Source organism: Nelusetta ayraudi, unplaced genomic scaffold (genome assembly GCF_046127955.1).
Source record: "Nelusetta ayraudi isolate G7.1 ecotype Tasmania unplaced genomic scaffold, CSIRO-AGI_Nayr_v1 ptg000005l, whole genome shotgun sequence".
Taxonomy (NCBI): domain Eukaryota; kingdom Metazoa; phylum Chordata; class Actinopteri; order Tetraodontiformes; family Monacanthidae; genus Nelusetta; species Nelusetta ayraudi.
In genome coordinates this window covers 6394610-6407379 of record NW_027466055.1, presented here as the reverse complement: position 1 = coordinate 6407379, position 12770 = coordinate 6394610, and the positions used below count along the sequence as shown (strand labels likewise).

At 44.3% G+C, this 12770-nt stretch overlaps 1 protein-coding gene, 1 long non-coding RNA gene and 1 pseudogene across 2 annotated transcripts; 2 read left to right on the top strand and 1 right to left on the bottom strand.

Moving 5' to 3' along the window:
* On the top strand, window positions 1-6513 carry chrna5 (cholinergic receptor, nicotinic, alpha 5). The gene is made up of 8 exons (XM_076051465.1): window positions 1-588; window positions 873-1014; window positions 2606-2757; window positions 2842-2886; window positions 4348-4457; window positions 4539-4716; window positions 5154-5843; window positions 5941-6513. The coding sequence occupies exons 2-8, from the start codon at window positions 927-929 to the stop codon at window positions 6112-6114; spliced, it is 1437 nt and encodes a 478-aa protein (XP_075907580.1). The 5' UTR covers window positions 1-588; window positions 873-926; the 3' UTR covers window positions 6115-6513.
* Window positions 6514-8612: 2099 nt separating this feature from the next.
* On the top strand, window positions 8613-10927 carry LOC142904994 (UDP-glucuronosyltransferase 2C1 pseudogene; annotated as a pseudogene).
* A 19-nt stretch (window positions 10928-10946) lies between these two features.
* Window positions 10947-12587, bottom strand: LOC142905002 (uncharacterized). The gene is made up of 3 exons (XR_012929485.1): window positions 12443-12587; window positions 12149-12195; window positions 10947-11161 (listed from the first exon to the last, which is right to left on the bottom strand). It is a non-coding gene; the product is annotated as an uncharacterized LOC142905002 (long non-coding RNA).
* Window positions 12588-12770: the final 183 nt, after the last annotated feature.

The window sequence follows — 12770 nt, the reverse complement described above, 5'->3', positions numbered from 1 at the left end:
CATACCAAACACATATTTGTTAGTGAAAGTGCGAGTAGATGTGTTTTTTTTTGGATTGGAAGCTGGTAATCAACCCCCAGTCCCTCACCTCATCTCCCCCGACCCCTGCCTCCCATACAGCAGATGTAGGAACCACTAAACGCTGTTACCATGGAAGCGCACACGGTCACAGACCGACTGAAGGGCACTCGGTAGATTGGAAACACCATAACAACCTGGGGAGCTGCCGTGACGCCGTCATCCTCCTCGTTCCTGCCATCAGAGACGTGGTGCCGGTTGGTCCCTGCCTGCGTTCAGTGACTGTGGAAATGCTGTTGAAGATGGGGAGCGGGGGGGAAACAGGGGAGCAGGGTGGGTTCTGAAGGAGGAGGAGGGGGAGAGTGAGATGAGGGAGCACTGCCCGTGCACGATTGGAGACAGCGGGGAGGGAAGCAGCATCTGTATGAGGAGAGAGACGGAGCCTGCGTGGAAGGGGGCTGGAGCAGCAGCAGCAGCAGCAGCAGCAGCGTCGTCGTAGTCTTCGTCGCAGACTCCCACCGCCTCCGCCTCCACTCAGGAATAGGTGTCGATGGAGGAGAGCCCCGGCTGGTAAGTATGCAGCAAATGCACACTCAATGCACTGTCAAATATTAAGAAATCGCTTCATTGGAAGCTTGGGTAGATATAGAGGGGGTTGGGGGAGGGTTGGGGGGATTTGGGGATCGCCAGTGCAGCACGCTGTTTGTGCAAGATGTGCAGAGAATGCAGTTACTTACCCGCCTGCCTGCAGGGTTGAGGGAACCCCGCCACCCCCACCGCCGCCTCAGACGCCTGCCCCGCTCGCGCTGGAGTCGCCGCTTTTCAATAACGACTTTCCTCCTCCACGGCCGCAGCTCTCCCACGCTTAGAGGCGCCAGCTGCGCCGCTCCGTCGCCACCCCTGGTACGATGCTGAGCGCCGGGGGGGCAGCCGCCTCCCTGGCGCTGCTGCTGCTGCTGCCACTGCTGTGCTGCTGCCACCTGTGCCACTCACTGCGTAAGTTTTGGTTTTTTTTATTTTTGTTTGTTTGAGTGTTGTTGTTTTTTTTTGTTGTTCTTTTTTAACCTTGATTACTTGGAAATGCAATTCCCGCATTGGAATGCAGTCAACCTCAGGCTGACAGGTCTGATGGGGATGCATGTTAGATATGCAGAAACATAGAACAAAGTACTGGGAACAACATTTGTGATTTCAGCAGCAGCATTTCTGAGTTTTGTAGTAGAAAATATGAACTGTACAGGGACATTCAAGGAAAGATTATTACCTGATGATCTGCTGCAACTTAGAAACATGACAACCAAATAAAACTCCTCCGTGTAGCTACTCTCTGTTTGAGCTATATAATGTGTTCTTCCTAATGCAGAAACATAGCTAGGAGATGCTCCAGGTTTTTCCCGGAGAAGACGGGTGCATTTAAATCATCTGTCAATAATCACAGAATTATAGGCTGCGTATGTTTCCCCAAGCAGTCAGTAAAACTGGATCTAAATGAACAAATCAACAACATAGGTGAGAATAATAGTGAAATACAGTAGGTTGGGATGCCATGTGGGAAGAGAGGCGAGAAGAGTGGCAGCTGAGTACAATATTTTAGCATATTTTGAAGTGTGATTAATCTTCTCGGGCTTTCTTCGTAAAGACTTACAAACATTTGCTAGCGGAGGCTACCTGAATTTTGTCGCTATTCTGGTCGAGACAAGATTGATGCAAGATTGATGCTGCGAAACAGTGAGGTACGGCCTGATGCTGCTCTCAGGCCGTACCTCACTGTTTCGCTCTCTTGCAGCTCATTTACTCAGTTTCTCTTCCTCGCTCTTCGTCAAGATGTTTTGCATATCTGGCCCACTGTGGCAACTTATCATCCTGGCTGCGGCCGCCAGTGCCATCTGTATGGCAACACACCATCCATACATTTGGCAGCCCCTGTTTTCATTGATGCACTGTTTTCAAATATGCCCTGGTGCGTTTGTCTCGTCTCGCCTTCCACAGCGGATTACAGCCAAGCCTCTGCCTTTGACTCACACCTCCTTGAAAATGCAGAAATGAGTTAAACATTAATTATTATTATCATCCGATTAACATTGAATCCAGCCGACTCGGCGCGCGAGATGCCGCTGATAGCGGAGGAGCGAGGATGAATTTGCTTATGACACAGTCAGTGATTAATGATGTTGCAGCTTTGTTCTTCATTGATTCGCACTCGCTGCGAGGGCAACCTCATATATCTGAGATCAGACCTGGGGAAGGTTCCCAGTCTCATTCTCTATCCATAAATTGAGTTCATAACCACATCGCTGAGTGATTTAAAAAGACATGAGAAAGGTCCTTGGTTGGATTTTAAAATTGAATCAATGCCTTGCGGCCTGCTGTGGGGCTGTAGGAAACCGCAAGCTGGTGTGTTAAAATCCTTTCATGGCTAAAAACCAACTTGTCACAAAGAATCACAAGATATATCTTTCACCCATTTATAAATCTTTTTTTGATTATAGGTTCAGTACTGAAACACTGTGTAGGAAAACCTCCACAGCCTCTGTGACTCACAAGGTTCTCATATTTTTCTGCTTAACTCTTGTTTCACACCTTTCAGAGGTTCCAAAACTCTCCTCCTATGCAAAAGCAGAGGACAAGCTGTTCAAGTACCTCTTTGGAAGCTACCAGAAGTGGGTGCGTCCCGTGGAGCAGCTGAACCAGACCATCCGCGTCAAGTTTGGACTGGCCATCTCCCAGCTTGTTGATGTGGTGAGAACGGGCGGGGTGGGGGTGGGGGCTTTACGTGAATCGGCTCTCGAGAATGGAAGTTCTAACCATGACATCTCACCCTAGGATGAGAAGAATCAGCGAATGACAACCAACGTGTGGATGAAGCAGGCAAGTGGAGCTTCAGTGAACTACGGCGACTCTGGAAATATCTCATAATATCAACCTCCGCCTTCGCAGTCAGCTTCTTTTAATCTGGTTTTAGGACATTTTACCGACAGTCCTTAATCTATATGGCAGGTGAGGAGTCGGTGAAATGCCACGAGAGCTGATCTGTCTAATAGATAAGGACAGCTGATTGCTCCCACTCCCTGGTGATTTTTTTTCTGTCATGGATGTTATAAATTACCACGGTAGACCAGAGTTTGCCCTTTGGCTCAGTATTTCCCTGTCAAAGTGATGGATGGCACAATGCAGAATGCAAGCTGGAAGGCTGGAAGGCCAGTAGTTCCAGCCAGGTGGTCGACCTATTGGTGACTTTTTTTTCCCGAGGTTAATAGAGTCTCACATTTTGATATTGTACCCTGGTCCTCAACAACAACAACAACAACAGCAGCAGATAGTTTCAACTTAATTTACCGTTCCGAATGGAGGAATCATGTAAGGCATCTGAAAACGCCTGCTGGTTATTGGCTCTCTACGTTTCCCAGTATTTTTTACTGAGCACAGAAGTAGAAGCAATAAATAAAGTGCCAGTGCCAGATGTTGGAAGTCTCTCAGGCCCATATTCTCGGTGGCACGGAAGCAACTCAGAAACTCAAATTATCTTCAGCTCGTGACAGAAAAAGAAAATTAGCAGCAGCGAATGTCTGTAACTGCGACTTCAAAGTGAATCCAAAGAGGACTCCAGTCATTTCCAGTCAAGTCCAGGTTTTAGGCCTGATTTAAAAACTTCATATGTATGCAAAAAATATGATGCAACGCAATACATATTGTGTATAGCAATACAGAAGTGCTACTGCTTATGCCTTTCAGAAGCTTAATTCATAATACAACTAAATATTGTTGCTGCACATAGTCCATGTAAAGCACATAATGTTAAGAGAAGGGTACAGATAATGACATAAGAATGTGAGAGCACATTGGCGCGACTGCACTGAACCCAGTCTCACAACGACGTCAGTGATGTCATCTGTTTAATCAGCACAGTATGTGTACTATGTCATTTGCACTTTAATGCTCCATCTGCACCTTGTATGCTTCCTGTTGCACTTTACGGCTCTTTTTTATACCCACATGTATTCCTGTACATAGGCCACATACTATTATTATTGAATTCCTTCAACGGTTCTGTCATTGTCTGTTTGTGCTGGTGCTTGCATTGGATTTTTCGTTTTAACGTGCACTGAAAAGTGAATGTTTTAAATTGCAAAATAAAAGTCTGAAGTCTGAAGCACAACCTGGAAGAAAAATGTTATTCCGACGAGCGTTCGTGGAATGTAAATAATGAGCTCATCAGATGTTTCTTCACCAAGTGTTTTCAAGCTGCCGTGATGCAACGTCTATCCATTTTTGGTTTTTGGTTTTTGTTTTTGTCTTCATCGAACGTTGCCCATCTCTTTTTTTTTGTAGGAGTGGGTTGACATGAAGCTCAGATGGAACCCTGACGACTATCTGGGAATCACCATCATCCGAGTTCCATCGGACAGAATCTGGCTGCCGGACGTTGTCCTATATGATAAGTATGTTTAATTAATATGAACGGAGGAAGCCAATAATGCAGGATGACTGATGAATGTGCACTGTGTTCTCTCTCTCAACAGCTCGGACGGGCGATTTGAGGGCACCGTCACCAAGGCTGTCGTCAAGTATGACGGAACCATATCGTGGACGCCGCCAGCCAATTACAAGTCGGCCTGCACCATCGACGTCACCTTCTTCCCTTTTGACCTGCAGAATTGTTCCATGAAGTTTGGTTCCTGGACCTATGATGGCACCCAGGTAGCTTTTTCCATTGCACGTCAAATATGATGTAAGAAGAAGGGGTATATTTAAAAAAAAACAAACCCAGTATGTTCATGTTCCGTTTTGAACATGAAATCTTTATTTGAATTATGTACTTTCAGTGTTAAAAATATATTTGACATACCTGCTTTGGTTGTTTGTTGTGCATAGATTGATTGGAGTACTATTATATAGTTTATTTTTGGTACTGTTTTTTTTTTTTTTTTTGCGCTGCAACAGTGTAGTTTCCCAATTTGGGATCAATAAAGTATATCTATCTGTCTGTCTGCATTTTGGTTTTGTTTCTTTTGTTTCTTTAATGTAGCCACATGTACACTTTCTTATTTATCTTCTCATTTTTGTTTTAAAATAAACTAAACAAACCAAACTGAAATTAAACATGCAACTGCGTTCCTCTTTTTTCTTTTTACCAGGTCGATATCATTTTGGAGGACTTCCATGTCGACAAGCGCGACTATTTCGACAACGGCGAATGGGAGATCGTCAAAGCCACCGGCTGCCGGGGCCTGAGGACGGACGGCAGCTCCTCCTACCCCACCATCACCTACTTCTTCATCATCCGCAGGCTCCCCCTTTTCTACACCCTCTTCCTCATCGTCCCCTGCATCGGCCTGTCCTTCCTCACCATCCTCGTCTTCTACCTGCCCTCCAACTGCGGCGAGAAGATCTCCCTCTGCACCTCGGTCCTGGTGTCGCTCACCGTCTTCCTCCTGGTCATCGAGGAGATCATCCCCTCCTCCTCCAAGGCCATCCCCCTCATCGGGGAGTACCTGGTGTTCACCATGATCTTCGTCACGCTCTCCATCGTCATCACCGTCTTTGCCATCAACATCCACCACCGCTCCTCCTCCACGCACCACGGCATGGCCCCCTGGGTGCGCAGGATCTTCCTGCACCGGCTGCCCAAGCTGCTGTGCATGCGCAGCCACGCCGACCGCTACGCCGCGACCGGAGCAGGCGGCGCTCAGGGCCCGGGCAGGACCAGGGACTCTCCTCCGCCCGAGCTGACGCCGCTGCTCTACACCAGACAGAATTTGCAGGCCGCTTTGGATTCTATTCGCTACATAACCATGCATGTGGTTAAAGAAAACGAGGTCAGAGAGGTGAGTCAAAATCTGTGTTATTCACATCGCTGCACTGTTTTTGTTTTTCTCCCCTTGCATCCAGGAAACGTGTGCATCCTTTATTTATTCATCTCAGGTGGTCCAAGACTGGAAGTTTGTCGCGCAGGTCCTGGACCGAATGTTTCTCTGGGCCTTCCTCTTGGTGTCCATCCTTGGCTCTGCGCTCCTCTTCATCCCAGTCATCTACAAGTGGGCCAGCATCATCGTCCCCAACCACGAAAGTGTTCTCAAAGAGCCAGAGTTTAACTAAGTGCAACTCGTGACACTCGATGTGGCACTTTGACTGAGACTCAGATGCTGCTTCCCTGTGTGAAAGGGTCTTCGGACAACTGCGGCTGAGATAGGTCCCCGTTCACTTTATGCACAGTCACTCAGCGAGACACAGGTCAAGCTGCAAGGTTTCCGACCTGTCTTACTGTTTGTGTTTGACAGAAGTTTGTTTTGTTGTGCTGTTAGTATTCTGTATGTTGCATCTGGAGCAGTGGTTCTCAAACTTTTTTGGCCTAAGACTCATTCCCCACCACTTATATTTATGACATATTTTAATTTTTAAATCATTTCATGTATTTTGCATACATTTTTATCTAACTTTATGTGTATCCCTTCCTTCATAACTACTCTAACTATATTAAATGACAATGAATGTTGATTTTGTTTTTGTTATTGAGTGATCGGATACATTTGAATTCATTTTTAAGCAATTCCACATTGCCCAAATATTTTCATCAAATATAAGCATGTATCATCATTCAAGGAGTAACATGACCACCTCAAAACTAATGTCTTGTTCTTTGACACACACACACACACACACCACACTTTTCATTTTGATTTTTCAGTCTCTTAATCTATCCAGTGTCACATGGGAAAATTCCAATCATCATCCAATTATTATGCGGCTGCCATGGCACCCACTGTGAGAACCCCTGATCCTAGAGGATGGATCCTGTTAATAGGAAATGCATTTTATCCTCGACATTTCCTGGTGTGAGAATGCTAATGTATCTTCTGAGATTCCATATATTAAGATTTAGTGTAAATTCTCTTTATGACCCTTTTCGTTATGGAGATTGTGGGACACACTGAGGAACTCGGTGCATATCAGTACATGCGAGTGACTACACACACAGCAACACAGCACCTCCAATAAGTGACAAAGTACAGTGGAGATAAACACACACACACACACACACACACACACACACACACACACACACACACACACACACACACACACACACACACACACACACACACACACAGTAAACCCTCAGTCCCGTGACTTTATCACAGTCTGTATGCCAGTCAGCTAATCTGTAGCATTTCGGGAAGATAACCTCGTATTCTATGGGATACAAATAAAATCGATATAAAATCAACAGTAGTTCCGCTTTGCTTTCCTGTGTTTGAGTTCACAATTTCCATTTCAGTTTCTTCGTTGGTGGTTAAAAAAAACAAAAAAAAAAAACACAAAAAAAACACGGATTCTTCTGATTCCGGGTCCACAATGCACAGGCAAGAGAATGAGGGCTCGGGCTTTCGTGCCGAGACTTGAAGCTGTGTTGACTTTCAGCGTGAGGACGAGCTCTGCATTCCTTATTAGGGCTGTAAGAGGATCCTTGGGAAGGGATTAGCGAGGACTCAGGGCGAGGCGGACTGACTGAGATCTAACAGAGAGAGAGAGAGAGAGAGAGAGAGAGAGAGAGGTTTACTTCTGACGAGCTTTCAGATCCCTGCTGCCGAGACCTTTTATGTGTGATGTCATTTGGAGAAATCTAACAAAAGCACCTCAACTTTATTGCATCAGAATTCACAAAATCGACACAAGACTCGGGAACTGAGCAGTAGAATTTTTGCATAGTTCTACACTGTCACCATGTGGCCATTTGCCGACATTACAGGGTGTAAAAACCCAAGATGGGGATGTTTGGTCTGTGATTGGGTATTTGCGTAGATGTCGTGACAGGATTGCGCAACATCTCACTGACTCCTTGCGAGGATTTAATTCGAAGCATTTAAGTTTTGTTAAAAAAAAAAAATCAAGTCAACTTTATTCACGAAATTTCGTCTTTTTTTTTTTTTTTTATTTCCTTTATTTATTTTACGAAGGATGGACTTTATTTAAGAAATTTCAACTTAAAGGTCGAAATGAACATTTCAATAAAAGTCTCCCTTTTTTTCCCCCCTCTCTTCTTGTGGTTCTAATCATCTTTCGGAACTTTATTTTTTTATGGTGCCATACTGTGAAATAGTTTAGAGCACTCAACATACAAGTCAAGATCACACTTGCAAAGGCCAATAGTTCCCAGCAAAAGCAAATTATGTCATATATTGTGTAAATAAATATTATACCTGTGTATTACTTAACTTTGTGTGACTTTGAGTGTTGCCGTTTTCTTTTTTTTGTCTTTTGCTTGTTTTATTGCATAAGGTCTTTTATCTGCGTGTCACTGACCTGCCCCCAGACCTCTGCTTGTTTAACTTCGTACGCTTGGTTTTTTTGGGGGGGGGCGGTTGTTTGTTTTTTTCAGAGACTTGTTTAAAAAAAAAAAAAAAAGTTATTGTATTTATCTTTAAAAAAAACAAAAAACTAAATCTTATTCAGTTATAACTACAATAGGGTCTTGGCATGTGACACTGAACTAAGACAAAGAAACATGCCTCAGAAATTCCAACAAGGGAACGAGTAAATGAAAGCGGATGTCTGGCAAGAGGCAAGCGGCTCCAAAACAAGGCTGTGTTGTTTTCGAAGTTCAGCAGAAAAAGGCAGAGGCAGGCACGAACCCTAATCCACTGATGCAATTTCTCCTGGACTTTGTGGCCTTTGGACTTTCTCAACTTCTGCTTTTCACTCCAACGAAGAAGCACGTGTATCCTGGGAGCAACTCCATGTAAAAAAGGTATGTTTGAAGTTACTTTTTATTTTCAGTATTTATTTATTTTTACCTCTCAGAAGAAATTGAATGCACCATCTGTAAATTTAAACATGTTCCTGTGTCTTTTAGTGGTAAATGGTATTCTTATCTGTTTCATCTCAGGTCAAACATGCTCAATCAGGCACATGCAGCTTTTCTCCTGAGTTTGTTCATGGTGCTCTTGTCCTGTAGAACTTGTCACGGAGGGAGGATTTTAGTCATTCCTTTAGAGGGGAGCCACTGGGTCAACATGGACATGATGGTCAAGGCACTTCACGCGAGAGGACACTCCATCGATGTGCTACGTACCAACCAGAGTTGGTACATCCAGGACGGCTTCCCCCACTTCAAGACCATCACTGTCCCCGTCGCTGAAGCCTTCAATCACGATTTTATCAACCCTGTTCTGGAGAAGATATTCGACATAGAAAGGGGAAACAGTCCATTTTTAACCTTTGCTAGTTTGCAGGTTGAGATGTTCACTGCGATGTACAACATGCATCGAATAACATGCCAGATGACCATTAATATCTTTGAAGATGCAGACTTATTGAACCAACTTAAAGAGAAAAAGTATGACCTGATCTTGATAGACCCAGCATGGGGCACTGGCACAATATTGTCTCACGCTCTCGAGGTTCCACTGGTCTACAACGTGAGGTGGATCACTAGTGGAGAAGGACACCTGGCCATTGCACCATCTCCTTTATCCTACGTCCCAATGACCGGCTCAGGGCTGACGGACAAAATGACTTTCGTGCAAAGAGTTAAGAATCTATTTTTCTATTTTCTTTGGCAGGCTCAGGATGGGTTCTTGATCGCACCTCAGTATCAAGCTGTTTGCAATCGCCTCTTCGGTCCAGAGGTTCGCTATATTGACTTGTTACAGGGAGCGGACCTGTGGCTGATGAGAGTAGACTTTGTCTTTGAGTTTCCTCGCCCCACCATGCCCAACGTTGTCTATATTGGAGGTTTCCAGTGCAAACCTTCCGAGCCCTTACCTGCAGACCTGGAGGAGTTTGTGCAGAGCTCCGGAGAACATGGCGTCATCATCATGTCTCTGGGGACTTTTGTGAGCAAACTCCCAGCTGACATTACCGACGAGATTGCTGCAGCTTTTGCCAAGCTGCCTCAAAAAGTCATCTGGAGACACAAGGGCCAAAGACCCACAAACCTGGGCGAAAACACCTTGATAGTGGACTGGATGCCTCAGAATGATCTTCTGGGACATCCCAAGACAAAACTGTTTGTCGCTCACGGAGGAACTAACGGTGTTCAGGAGGCCATTTATCACGGCGTCCCTGTTGTGGGTCTCCCTGTGTTTTTCGACCAATACGACAACCTCCTGCGTCTGCAAGACAGAGGAGCGGCGAGGATTCTCTCTTTAGCCACAGTGGACAAAGATGACAACTTCCTCAAGGCAGTCCTGACAGTTCTGAACGATCCCTCGTACAGGATGAACATGCAGAGACTCTCCAGTTTGCACAGAGATCAGCCCATGAAGCCGATGGACACTGCGCTCTTCTGGATAGAGTTTGTCATGAGGCACAAAGGTGCGCCTCACCTGAGAACAGAGGCCTACAGGCTGCCCTGGTACTCCTACTACTCTGTGGATGTGCTAGCTTCTGTTGTGGCTACCGTCGCAGCAGTGACGCTCCTCCCTCTCATGCTTTGTAGATGGATGTGTTGCAAGAAAAGCTCCAAAAGAAAGGTAAAGACACAGTGACAGTAGTGCGGCACAATGCCTTGTTCTTTTGCTTCACTAGTGGCTGCAGAGTGGGAAAATAAAAGATGTTCTCTTGGTCTGTGATTATAGCCTTGGTTATGCAAAAAAAAAAAGAAATACATTTTATAGAATAGATATAATTTTAAGCACCATCTGACACTGTAACTCTCACTGAAGATCTCTGGCTGCATTCAAGTGCATTTACATTTTTGTTTGAAAGTGTTCTAAAAATGTATACTGTCCCTCTTGGCCAGGTCAATGAAATTACAATCTTATGTGGGTTTTTTATTCAATTAAAAAAAAAAATCGTTACTCAAAAGTGTTGTAGCTAATTTTATTTCATCTCAAACAGTTTTTTGTTTTTAGTAAAATGCTGTTGTGAAGGAGAGACTAAAAGCAGTTATTGTGCTAACAGGAAAGAGGAAACAGTTAAAAAAAAAAAAAAGAAAAAGAAAAAAAGTAAAGCATGAAATCCCCCACAGACTTGCCTTCAGCTGGCCACAATATGCATTTACTGAAAACTCAAAAATGACTGCTTGCAACACACACTGAGAGACACGATTGTTCACCACGGCTGTGTTTTCATAGTTTGCACTTGATGGGAGATTACTTTTCTGCATGTGAATACAAATCTTGCACATCTGCATACACATTATCTGTGGGAGAGAGGTTTATAGTTAGTTAGGATAGATAGATACATAGATAGATAGATCGATCGATAGATATTTTCACAGTGTCTCACTAAAACAGGGAAAAACAGAATTGAAATTAAATCACAGAGCTTGTTTCTCGGAGTATCTCCTCTCTCTCTCTCTCTCTCCCTCTTTCTCCCTCTGTTGCTCTCTCTGTCTCTCTCTCTCTCTCTCACACTCACACACACACACACACACACACACGCGATACTTAAAGTACTTAAAATCCAAATCCTGTGTAATTTAATAGCCAACTGTGTGGTATGCAGGGTATTTACACAGGAGATTTGGATTTGTGTCTTTCACCAGGCTGGTTGGTTAGTTAAGCCAAACTCGTGTGCTGTTAGACTGACACGATTAGATTCTTCAGGATTACTAGTAATACACTCTGCTATTCAACATGTCAATGTAATAGACATTTTCTCCATCCTTTATTCTATTCTATTATAATCCATTCTATTCTACTCTTTTGTAACTAAATTGTATTAAAAATGTGAATGAAGACCATTTTAATGAGAAATGAGCTGAAAGAAAAGCAGACTTGATCACATCTAATCATCCCCAAATGATTTTAGTGTTTCATCGCCACATCCGTCAAAACTGCCCTCCATTTTCTAGTGAAGCTCTTAAATCCAAATGCTCTGGTGCAACACCTAGCGGGTACTGTGCTCACCAGTGGACCCAGCCCTGGGTGTTACATGTTACATTTTTTTTAGACAACTGACCACAAACTGCTAATTGCATCTGCCCCTGCGGTGACGAGACAAGACGCAGCTGCAGAGAGCTTCACCCCGAAATGAACTCGTTTAACTGAAACTGCAGCTGCTTTTTTCCACTCGCAGTCATCTGACGAGACTGCTGGCGTGCACCTTTCGTGTTTGAAAGCGAACACCGGACACCCTTTAGAATACATAAATGTCGTTCTCATGAGCATCGTAGAGTGCCACCCACCGGGTAATATGTAATCTCCGTCAGGATGGTCATGGAGGGCGTCGCCACTGGGAAGACTGAAAAACATGTGGACGTTGTCATTGTTATGTAACAGTTCTCCCATTGAAAGAGAAAACTTTCACATCTAAAATGCTGAACACGTTTTTCTCACAAATTACACATTTATTAATATTATTATTATTATTTTTTTTTTTTACCTTTCACGTGGATTAAATTGTTTAGCTTTACATATCTCGAGAAACTACTCCCGCACTTCCAGAAAAAGCTGTTGCCATGAAAAGTTTACACTCTTACTTTACTTCCGCAGACATCCCAAATGAGTCTCGTGAAGCTCCTTGAACAACCAAAGAAAAGGTTTGGGTGAAAAAGTGTTTACCCTCCAAAAATAAATTGAATTCAGTATTTACCAAATAATTAAAATGGTACATTGACAGGGGTGGGGGGCGGGGGGGGGCGTGGGCAGTCTCAGTTGTCCAGGTCATGACAGTGTTGTACTTCAGGGAGTCTTAATGCACAGGAGACGTCATGTCTATTTCACTGGGGTGACGATCTGAGCATCGAGGGTGCTGAAGGTGGCTGACCATCGCTTGTTTAAAACGTTGTGCGAGAGCAGCGACTTTCC